A 12,120-nucleotide genomic window follows, 5' to 3' on the forward strand; every position below is an offset into this window, starting at 1 on the left:
GCTTTTTCCTATTGTTTAAAAGCTGACATACACAGAAATCTGTTTCTGGTGATCCCTATCCCAGATTTTAACCAGAAGCAAAAAGAAAGGTTTTCCATCATTTATAAAAAAGTCAAAAGGTACGTTTTAAAAAAATCATAGGGTTTTTTTGAGCACTCAACCAGAAGTGATCACAAAACTTTGAAAGAAAAGGAAAAGCAGAGATAGAGGTTTTTTTAATAAATATTAATTGAAAAATACTAATTAAAAGCTAGAAATGGCATGTCATTTCCAGAAAGTTATGAACATGGAAAAAAAGGTATTTGAAAAGAAATCAACAACCATCTTCACAAAACTGTAAGAGCATCTCATTGCTCAGCTTTCCAGGTCAAAAGGCTGCCTAGCTTTCCTAGGTACAGTAATTGTTACTGGATTTAGCAATGCCAGAACCTCAGAAGGAAATGTTCTCTCTAGTTGGAAAACACTCTCTTAGAAGCATGAAGAGGATATATGGAAAATTGGCTGCTTCTTCAACACCTCTAATGGAAGACAAGATACACAAGTAGACAAGTTTAACACCATTCTTATGTAAGACAATAACACAAGTATGGTAATCCACATTAAACAGTCCAAAATGCCTTTCCTGTAAATGATGGCCAGCATGGGGTAACTGCTCTGCAAATAACAGAGGTGATGATTTGCCCACAATTCCTGCTCCTTATCTTTTGGATTCATGAGAAAGAGTTTTAGAGACATCAGTAATTCAAGATATAGAATTCCAAAGTGGTGTGCACACATTTCTCGGAAATGAACTCTCCCTGTAGAGGTACTTACTTTTTTTCTGGAGATGTCTACAATTTCATCCAATATGAAGGAGCAGCAAGGTTGTGTGACTGATCACTCATGACTTTTTCCTGACATTGCTCACAAATATTGAAAAGTAAACACAAATGATCTTCTGTAATCATAGTTCTCTTACCTCAAAATTAATAGCTAAAACCATACTGGGTATCTCTCATTATCAACAGATAAATAAGTCACGTACCTTCTGTGCTCAAGGTTTCTTTCACAGAAAACCTCACCAATGTTCACTTTCTGATAAACTTAAAATCCTGAGTGATTCTCTGAGTATGAAGCATAATCCAATAATAATGTCATTACTTCTTTGTCTGAATGAGTACTCAATCAATACAGGCATAAAGTTTAATCTGGATATTCTATTTTACTAAGTTATATTAAATATTATATACCGAAATTATTTTAATCTGCATCACAAAAATTACATAAAATTCACCAAAATTTATTTTTAAGTAGCAACCAGCAGTATTTTCAGCCTATGAACCAAAATCTTCTTGTGACTAAATAAGTGTAACTCCCACTGAAAACCCAATGTGAGTGCATGTGTTTCAGAGCAGAAGGTGGCCTAATTTTTTGTTGTTTAATATAGTAAGGTGGTACCTGAATAAAAATACCTGCAGGATCAGCAGCCAGTTTCTAAAAGACTCATAACATTTCCAAACACTGAAGGCATATTTGGAACACATTAGTTTCAAAGTCTCTTCTGTCAGAATCCGCTTGCATAATAAAACAGAAGAGTTTCTTGTGAGACCAATGAGGCTGTAGAAATTCAGCAGCAAATAAGGGTTGAAAAATGAAAATATTGTTAGGAAAAATCCTTAGTTTACTAGTAACAGAATTGTAGGGCAGGAATGAATATCAGGAAATCATCTAGTCCACTCAGAAGCTCTGAGTCAGGGTCACATTAAACACCTGTCATGACCGGCTTGGCCTTATCTCAAAATTACTTGGGACAGAGTTCTCACTGCCTTCCAGGCAACCTGTTTTAATTGTCAACTATTTTCATAGGTCGAAATATTTTCCTAATACTAACCTATTTACTCCTTGCTGCAATTTAAGCTTATTGTTTGCTGTATGATTTTCTCTTTAATGCTTTCTCATTTGGAATTTTTAAAGAACACTAACTTGAAAAGAATCATCCACATTTCCAGCAATGGGTTTCAACTACACAGGATGTGCAATGTCAGGGAGATCAGCGGAAGTTTATGTATAATTTTCCATGGTGTCTCAACTCAAGACCAAGTGAATTAATCTAATGCAGCTTTTCCTCCCAAGACTTTTATGCCCTCCTTCCACACAGGCATAAACCAGAGATTATCACACACATTTGACAGGAAGTATGCATAGAATAACGCAGGTCTGAAATGGAATTTGCAACAGTTACACATAAATATGCTCAAAACATGTTTAATGTAATATGCATATCTGTGGATTTCACCAATTTTGTTTGTCCAAGGAATATAATTTAATTTCCTTGAATTTTGCCATTCATTAACAAAGAAAATATTCTGAAACATTAAAGTTAAGTATTTAAAACTATCGCTGCTAATATATATACATATCTTTGTAAAATACATATATTTGCATTTTATTGCTAGTTTATTTTAAGATAAGCCATGTACTTTTTTTCTTTATCAATTACTCTTGCAATCTAATAATATTTTTTAGCCAAGCAATGGCAATGTATTAGTAAATGCAACACCTACTATATGTCTATATGTGTGCTATAATTTAAATACACAGTGATTGTACTGTACTGCAGTTATTATCAAACTATTGCCCAATCCTATATTACACTAGCTGGCTGCCTGCAGTGTTCTCAGTTCTGTGATATTGCAGTTTATCAGTCTGCACAAGATACTTCATAAATCTTCATGACTTCATTTTCTTGCAACATCAGGGTTTTCATGACAGATCTGTACACATCTGGATGTATACAGATGCCTGCTTAAGACAGGTGTCCTGTAACAAAATTTAAGTTCTTTCTCACAGAATAATTTTTGTAAGAATTTTTTATCTAATGTGACTAATTTTTCTCACTAATTAATGAGTACAATTATCTACCATTAAAAGTCAGATATTCTTTTCTGTAAGTGTGGTGAATATAATTTCATGCAGATGGGAATGCTCAGTTCTTTGTCCATACAATTACAATAAGCACACTTGAAAAGATCTTATGCATTTGTCTTTAGAGCATTTTTGCATAATCAAGTTTAATCTATGTGATACTAGAGAATCATCTGAGAAAATATTTAGTTCTTTCAAATCTGATAAAGTTTTTCTACAAAACCCCAATTGGAGTCTGAATTTATTATCTTCTAAAAATCCTCGAACTTGCAAAATTTCCCATCAGCATTTTACATTTTGCCTGGAGCAGCATATCAAAGCATGGAGCATTTTATCAAGCTTACCCACCCTCTAACTTACCCTCTACAATTATGTATATGAGTAGCTCAAATGCTACAAGCGACTGAGGCAAGGGATAGTGTGACAAGAATTCTGAATTTCCAGGAAATACCTAGATGTGAACTCAGGATAAAAGCAGCTGAAAATTCCATCTAATGTACCGTTCTCCAGATCAACATGTTGCAGCTCAAGACTTTCAAAGCTGAAAATATCATAAAATTCATTTTAAGTTTTCAGGAAGCTCACAGTTTTGAAAGCTTGCAAATGCCATAACTCGTGTAGTTAAAATTTTTATTTCAAGCCCTTCATTTCCTCATTAAATGCCCATGTGTCACTCAGGTGTGGTAATTTTCTTTTTTTGGCTCTTTGTCAATAGCTGTAGCATTGGAGAGAGTTTCAGTTGTATGGATCTAAGTGATTTGCTATGCTGTTTAATATCTTGTTTATAAGTAGTAAGCTGAAATACATTTCTTTTGCAATAATTATAACCCATTTCCTTTCATCTATTAGCTCCCATTGAAGGTGGAGAAGAAAAGTTCTAATCACTTCTTCTGTTAGATTAAGAGTTGGCAGGAAAATACCTCTATGCTATGACACCATACCCTGGCAATCCAATGCTGTCAGCAATGAATATTTACTTACGTGGCCTATGCAAAGTGCAATGACTTTCTCAGGTTACCAGTGACAATACTGCTAATGTAATATTGCTACTGTGGACCTCCATGATATTTTAATATTTTCATTTTACTGGAAATTTTCTTGTGCAGAAATAATTTAAAATTAAACGTTGCCTTTGACCAAAGATAATTTTATCTCCATCTGATGGAAATAAAATTAGCTTCAAGTTGAAATTCAGTAAAAAGAATTAATGAAAATGTTTCCCTTATCACAATTTTATACCTTTTTCCACTGCAGACCTTTCAGTTACATCCTTGCCTCCATCTGAACATATATCAGCATTTAAGAGTGATCATGTTAAACAGCACATAATATCACCATGTTCTTGAAGTATCAAACCAAATTCCAAGTACCTTTGGGTTCTGCAATCCTGTCTCTCTCTTTAATTTGTGATATACAGACTTAAACTTCCTGTTTTGTTTTTAAGCTTTTCTTTTTCATTATCTCTAGCTTTTATACCTCAAGGGGCAGAACTGTTCTGTTTGTTCTGGCTCAGGTTCCTTCCAGGATTTTAATTATTTCTGTTTGAGGGGGGTTTTTGGTTGATTTTGTTTGTTTGGTTTGGGTTTTTTGTTGTTTTATTTGAGGGCTTGCCTAAGTTACTGGGCTGATAATACAGAGCAGAATCTGTCTACAGTGATCAGCACTTCTGTTGGTACTGTTGTATTAATTGTGTTGTGTCATCTTTGAATGACAGCCATTAAAATTGTCTTCAGAAGCAATGGAGAATTGTTCAAAATATTAGCTCTATAATTAAATCAAACTACAACTTTGAAAAGGCTGTTATCCTTAGATTATTTTAATATCCAATATAACAATACAATAACTTATTTTGATGTTGTGAATATAAGCCTTACTTTGGTGAATAAAATGAACACAATAGCTGGAAGGGAAACATGACTTTCTTACATTCAATTTTTATCAAATGCAAAACATTTAGAAAAGCTATTTCAGCAATATGGCCTGTCTCCTTCCTGGGAAATATGGCAAATATTGAAACAAGAAATGTGGGAATAATGTTTTGCAGACAATATTTAAGAAATATCACTAGATTATCTTTAAGGTCCCTCCCAACCCAAGCATTTGATAAAAACAGGTGTTTTGTTTGTTCTTTTTGGGGACTTACAGTATGAATGTGATAATCAGCCTTGAGAACACATGAGGACTGAAAAATATACAGCACAATTTTAAAATTATCTAATAATATACATTTCTAGTCTTGACTTCCCATATCTAAAATAAGAAATATTGATTATAATATCAGAAACATGAGATAAACTTTCCGATGACTGACCCTGCCCATATCAAAATATTCTGTCCTCTAAGCAAAGGATACAATCAAGTACTTAAACTATAGCAAACTTCCTGGAGCAGATTTTCAGAGAGACTGTTGGCTCACCATACCATGGCTCATCCAGCTGGTGAAAACCTTACTTGCAAGGAGACATAATTTTCACTTACTCTGCAATGACACAATTGGGTCTATGCTAATAGTAAAGTGTGAGCTACAGAGATCTCCTCAAGGCTCCTGAGAATTCTGCCCTGGGGCACTTCCCATGTAATTCAACATACTCAACCCATAGAGAATTTTTAAGAAAAAGACAGATCATCCCTTGGGATAATCAGGTTTAAATTTATACTTCATAGGGGAAGTCTGATATGTTCTCTGTGGGAAGAAAGGATGGGCTTTCATGGATCAGAACTCGATGAGTCAATATTTAAGAGCATATCACGAAGAAGAAAACAACCTATACTTTTCATCTGACTTTCTCTCTCCCTCTCTCTCAATCACTGCTTCATACTCGAAGACATGAATTCATGAGAGCCAGCATTAATGAAAGATGCACAAGAACTTAACTGCATTTCAGAGCTGCTGGTGTCAAGGGGACAAGTAATGTCTCTGTCTGTCAGAATATAAATTAAGTTGCTTCACATGATTCAGTCTGAAGATTCAGCACAGGGCATGGACAAAAAAATAGCATATTTGCCAGACTTGATGTTTAATAAAGTATTTCTTATCATAGTTAAATGTTGATCCCCCATTACACTGCTATCATGCTGCAATAAATTATAGCCAACTTTTTATAAATGATAGGGGGCATTAACAAAGATCAATTTCTGAAGACCCTCTCAGCCTCAGGAATATTAGAAAGCATCACCTTCTTTTATTCTAGGGTTTTTTTCTGGACATAATCATTCTTTAAAAACTAAACATAAGAAGTCTTTGGTCTTTATAACTGGAATATTTTCAGTATCTCCATTATGGTGCAAAAATATCACATGACAATTTCTAATGACATAATGAACATTGCTGTGTGCAACTCATATTCAAGACACAGCCTTTCTTGTAACTTATCCAGTAAAAATTTCTATATAATCCATTTGTGCTGGAAGTCACAACATTTCCTGCCAGGCTCTTTCAGGACCAGCAGTTAGGCAAGCGCAGCAATAGATCCATTTGCGCCCATGTGTTGGTTTCCAGCTTATCATAATTCAGATCAAGCAGCTGAATGTTCATCCTGAGACAAGCAGGGTTAACACAGTGAACAAAGCACTAAGTGGATGCCATGACCCCTGTGGTATCATGCAAGTCTGTAAAATCCCCTCACTGTAAGACAAGAGCCTCATCACAGGACTAGTCGGCAATAACAGAAGGAGAGGATTTTCTTGTATTTGAAAGTTTAGTGTGGTTTCTCCTTTCTGCAGTGAAAGGATTTAGCATAATTCAGTGTCTCAAAGATACTTAGCTACTGTTTAGCTGGGTGCTACTGATTCATGTTTAGGCAGCTGAGAGAAATAATGAGCTTGGGAATGAACGTGAAGAGCTGCTGCCACATTCCCAAGGAGAGGCGGAGGGTGCAAGTGCAGCACTACCATGTCTTGCAGGAGCTCAGGGTGTAGGTTGTTAGTCACCTCTACACCACAAACACAGCTCACTAGGAAGTCCCCTTTCACTGCTGCTTTCAAGATGTTGCTCGGTACTCTGAAGCGTATGTATGATGTACAGAAACTTGCCCATAGACAACCTCATGCAGAAGAGCAGACACCCATACACACATCTGCATGGAAACATCCATTAGCAGATAGTAGAGTTTGACCAAACTACTCTCGTTCTCAGCTACTGTACTTCCAGGTCTGCTCTGTGTGCAGGTGTGAAGGACAGTTAAGACACTTCAAAATATGTGAAATAGGCAATCAGCTTTCTCATTCTAAAAATTATTCTTAGCTCTTAAAATTATTTAAGGTTGAATAATAAAGTAAGAGAAGAAATAATAAAGAGAAGGGAATTGAAGCCAGTGGTATTGACTGTAGCAACTCTGTGTGTGCTGCTGAAAACTGTTGTAATTTGCCTCAGTTATGATTTTTTAGCCATAGTACTAAGGCTGCTACTTTGAATACAAAGGAAAGGGCACAATCCATTCTGCAATTGCTACTACAGTTAGATATACAATTTTTCTAAAGCACTGCGTGAGGTACGTTTCCTAACAGCCCCACAATTTTCGAAAGAACATTCAAAAAATCTTATCAAAATATGTTACATAAAAATAAGATGAAGTTCAACAGAGACTGTGGCATCAACTGTTATCCATTTTGCTGCTGCTTCTGCAACCTTATTTATGCACACTGATATTTTTTCATGACAGATATGGGATATTGGACTCTGTAATCTGAAGACTGCCATATTAGTTATCTTGCAAGACATTCATTGACTAAAAGAGGTGGGAGAACACTATGAGATATATTTGTTCCTAACCTTGAGATAAAACTTAATTATCTGTCTCCTTATCACCAATCTATGGCCCAGCTGGCAGCTTATTTATTTTTTATTTTAAATGTTTAGAATTCAATTGTGCTCACTAGTTATCTTATTAAAAATGAAAATAATCTGGGGTTTTTTGTGTCACTCTAGAAAGAAATTATTTTAACAGAATACCTTTCAGAAGTATTTTCTGCTGGTCTGTACTTCTGTCTAATCCGTATGCGCGCAGAGCATCACATGAAAAATGCATGCAGAGAGCAGGCACAAAAACTAACACTACCTTTGCCTCAGCTTGGGCTGATAAGAAGTTTTGTACATTGCAGTAATAGCTGAATCTTGCATGCCCCTTTGCCTTTGCTGGCAAAATCTGCCTTCAGATGAGTCAGAAGCTAAACTCTGCCAGGTTTAACAAAGGTCCACAGAGGATGAACAGATAGAATTATTTATTTCTGTTAAGAATACCAGAGAGTATATTTTACAGAAAGTAATTTCATTATCTGTTGAAGTGCTAAGGTTCAGAATTTCAACACACAAAACTCAATGATGCATTAATTTGATCCACCTCATTAGCATCCAGGCACATTTAGAGAAAAATGCCAAAATTGTTACAGTTGGTTCCAGTCATCAAAGTGATAGGCCCTCATGGGTTTAACTCTGTAATTAACAGATAATATATATTTCATGAATAATATATATAATAAAATATATATACTCTATAATGTACAGTGTACACAATGTAGCTCATAATACATGATTAACATATAAAAAGAGGCAATCTTTAAAATCATATTGCCATGAAGTAAAATTAGACCGCAAAAATATTTCAAATTTGATCACTCTATCTAGAAGAGAGAAAACTTAAAAACAACCACAGCTTTATATAATAGGGTACTTATTGCTTTAGCTCAAAGAAAAGTAGGAGAAAAAGATCAAGGGCACCTCATTTGTCTTGTTTCTGCAAATGAATATGCAAACAGCAAGCAGAGAAACCGAAGCAACTCTTACAAGCCTACATCCTTTCCTATTAACAGGTAAGGTCTTCTTTTAGATATTATGGTATTTATTTTCACTATTTCAGATATTTTTTGGAATGGACAAAGCTTTGAAACAAATTTCGTATCTCAATTTGTGAAACAAATGTGGTGATAAAATTTTTATGCTTTCTTGGTAAATTCCACGTGATAGATTTATGTACTGATTTTTGGCATTAGATCCTACTTGCTGACTCACAAAAGATACCCTTATGTCGCATACAGCAAGTGCATATATAAGGAATACAAAAACACTCCCATGTGAACTGGAGACACCGTCTATCAAATACAACCATTCCCAAAAAAGACTGAAGGACAACAGCCAAGCACAGAGTTCTTGCCAAATATATTCATGTATTTGTATTCAACAAAACAAAGTCTATAGAGAAGGTTCATCGAAAAACTACGTCTCGTTTAAAAGTGTCTCATAGACTGTATCATTTGCTTCCTATATTCCTGACATATAAAAAAGCCTAGCTCCCTCCCCATTTCAATAAAATTTATACTATTTAGCTATCTACTGATGTCAAATGGAGACAAATTAACGTCCCCTCACCCAAACTCAGATGTTCTCCCTTAGGTACCTGAGGAACAATATGTATAAAGGCTGGCACTGGCTTACAGACACAAGAACACTGACTAGTTAAAACACTTCTTATAAACAACTATGTTGAAATGCAAGCATCCTAAATGGATTTTATGGAAATATTATGACAAAGAATAATTCAGACTTTAATTTTATTAAAATCAGGAAAGGTAAAATGACCCCAAAAATTATCATTCTAAAAGAATGAACAACTACTAATTATGAGTTTGGCATTTTCTTGCTTAAAGTGATTCTTAATTTTACATATAATATGCCTGTTTTCTACATGAAGTGAAACTGATCCTTACTACTTTGAATCTAGTGCTAACCATTGCGAAATTGTATTAGACATTTCAGGGCCTGTGTCTCTAAGATACATGGTGCTCTGTGTAAGAAAAATAGCTTAGAATAATTTTACTTAGCTATTAAACAATTATACCCATGTTCTCTTACAGCTGGAAGGTGATTTATCATTTCTATTGCTGAACTTAAAATAGCTACTATTTATTTTCACTGTCTGGGAACCTCAACATGACTGGTACAACAAAGATTCTAATTAGAGTAATCTTTCCTGTAACCTGACTGTCGATTGTTTTCCAACTCAAACAAGATTTGAATTTGAAGAACATATACTATGTTGGGTCTATGTAACTTGTAACAATTTTCTACCTTAATAGTCACACTGCAACATCTGAAAATTGGCAATTATTCATTTTGCCATGAGCTGGTAACTGAAGGAGTGAAATTCCCATCTCTGAAGAATGGTATGGTAAATCATGGATTAGCAAAGTCAGGCACTCTCAGTGAAAGACTATCCTCTTGCTTACAGCTAACAAAGCTAAGTATCAATATGGCACTCCTTCTCACCACAATACACATTTTATATTAACTTTAATCAATTTCATCTCTAGAAACAGTGCTTTAAAAAGAAGAAAACTAGCTAGTTCTCTAACCAAAATCATGTTAGTAAAAATTTGACACTGCAGAATCAGATGGAAAACCTCAATTTATCTTCCTACAGACTTAACAAGTTGTGGCAACATCACACAGTAATCTATAAATGCTAGTTGCTAAGAATTTTGTGTTTAAAATAAAATAATCTATATCTGTTTAAAAGAATACCCTGTGGATTTTTCACAGAAAAGACATAAAAAGTAGAATTCATATTCCCTGACCTCCACTGTAAAACGGAGGTCTTTAGGCTAAATTGACCATTCAGATTTGTCCATGACCTGGAGGAAAAGAAAGGAATCTCCATAAGGCAATTCATCTTGTCCTCACACAAATATCCAAGACGGATAGGAGGAATTGTTCTCTGGAAGTTCTTTCTCTGTCTCCCTCCAAAATCTGTATAGGGACAATATATATAACTTTGGCTAAAACGTAATTTTTTGATAGCTAAGCTCAAAACAGATGAATTAATCTTCTCATGCCTTTGGCTGGAAATCCTGTTTTTGTGGTAAGGTTTTGCTAGGCTTTTTTTTTTTTTTTTTTTTTTTTTTTTTTTCCTTGTGCAGACTGACTATTTTGGCTTGGAGTTTCAGCATCTCAGAGGCATCTGGCAAGAACTCCTACTGTCTTACACCTGCAATGCCATCAGAGACACATTTGTGAGTCTGCTCCAGCGAGAGCTGATAGGGAGTGCAGACTTCCAGTCGCTGCTGTAATAGCATTACAGCTCTGATGGGGAATGGGGAAGGTTCCTCACAGGTCATTAGGCTTTCAATACAAGTGTGGGCAAGGAGTATGGCAGAAAAGATAAAGGGTCATCACAGCACGGTTTCTGATGATTAAATAAAGCTCGGAACCAAGCCGGTTTCTGGTTTGGTGAGACTATTTCTCTCCATAAGAAACCAAGAGAAACATTTCAACTCGTCCTGTTCAGATAAAGGTATCTGAACTTAGCCAATACCAGCTTTGCATATTTCCATCTCCTGAGTAAACTATCAGCATACAATAAATACTCAGATTTTTCTACACACCTAAGTGGCTCAATACTTTATGGATGCTATTTATAGTCTATAAAAAGTAAAGAATATAGAAATAAGAGTAGAGTTTGTTTGTATGTTCTCGGAAGACATTAAAAAAATAGTGTAACTAATATTCCATACCTGAGTAGAGGCTGCTTTGGATAAGAAGGCTGGTCACTGTTTTGGCATGGCTGAGGTTTCTTTGTGACTTGCTTATAAATATTCCTGGCAGTTACTCCGATCCATAGCATCGTAGAGAGAGTAGAATAATGCAGTACTATGCCAACCTAAAAAAAGAGTGAACAATTAAACAATCCAATAAATGGATTGGGTAAAACAGATTTTTACAAGAATCTTACTTCATAAGGGCACAAACCAACAGACTTTTTAAAACTGAATTTATAAATGCATCTAACAGTTGCACTTAAAACCAATTATTTAATCTACCCCAGATAGCATTTATTATCTGTAGTACAAGAAGCTATGTTACGAAACGGAGACATAAAAACATTTGTTTTCTAAGAATCTGATTAATGAAAACATTTTACACCTGGATTTAAAGTCATGTGACTCTTAGTTTGTGTTGCACTCCTTGTTAGCCTATCATGAGAATGCAATTTAAAATTGAATGAGAGGCCAGCATTTTTGCTAGCTATTATGCTATTTCCTTTAACTTTTCACGAATATTCTGCTGTAGTTCCCTCTCTGCTATACACAGGCAAGGTAGACTTCTGGCAATGGCATCCATTGCCATGGCACTGATAAATCCTGATTATTTTCAGACTTATTTTAAGAAAATTATAAACTTGACCATAGAATTTTAAAAATAAATGACAGCTCTTGGCATACCCC

General features: G+C 35.1%; 1 protein-coding gene across 3 annotated transcripts in view; it reads right to left on the minus strand.

The window, feature by feature from the left end:
• ADGRA1 (adhesion G protein-coupled receptor A1) overlaps positions 1-12,120 on the minus strand; it is a 255,015-nt gene that overhangs the window by 21,035 nt on the left and 221,860 nt on the right. For all 3 annotated transcript variants that reach the window (XM_040071081.1, XM_040071080.2, XM_058421513.1), the window contains one exon: positions 11,410-11,555. In XM_040071081.1, coding sequence (XP_039927015.1) covers positions 11,410-11,555 — 146 coding nt within the window. The remainder of the gene's footprint in view (positions 1-11,409; positions 11,556-12,120) is intronic.

The sequence above is a fragment of the Hirundo rustica genome, chromosome 8, assembly GCF_015227805.2.
Source record: "Hirundo rustica isolate bHirRus1 chromosome 8, bHirRus1.pri.v3, whole genome shotgun sequence".
NCBI classification, from domain to species: Eukaryota; Metazoa; Chordata; class Aves; order Passeriformes; family Hirundinidae; genus Hirundo; species Hirundo rustica.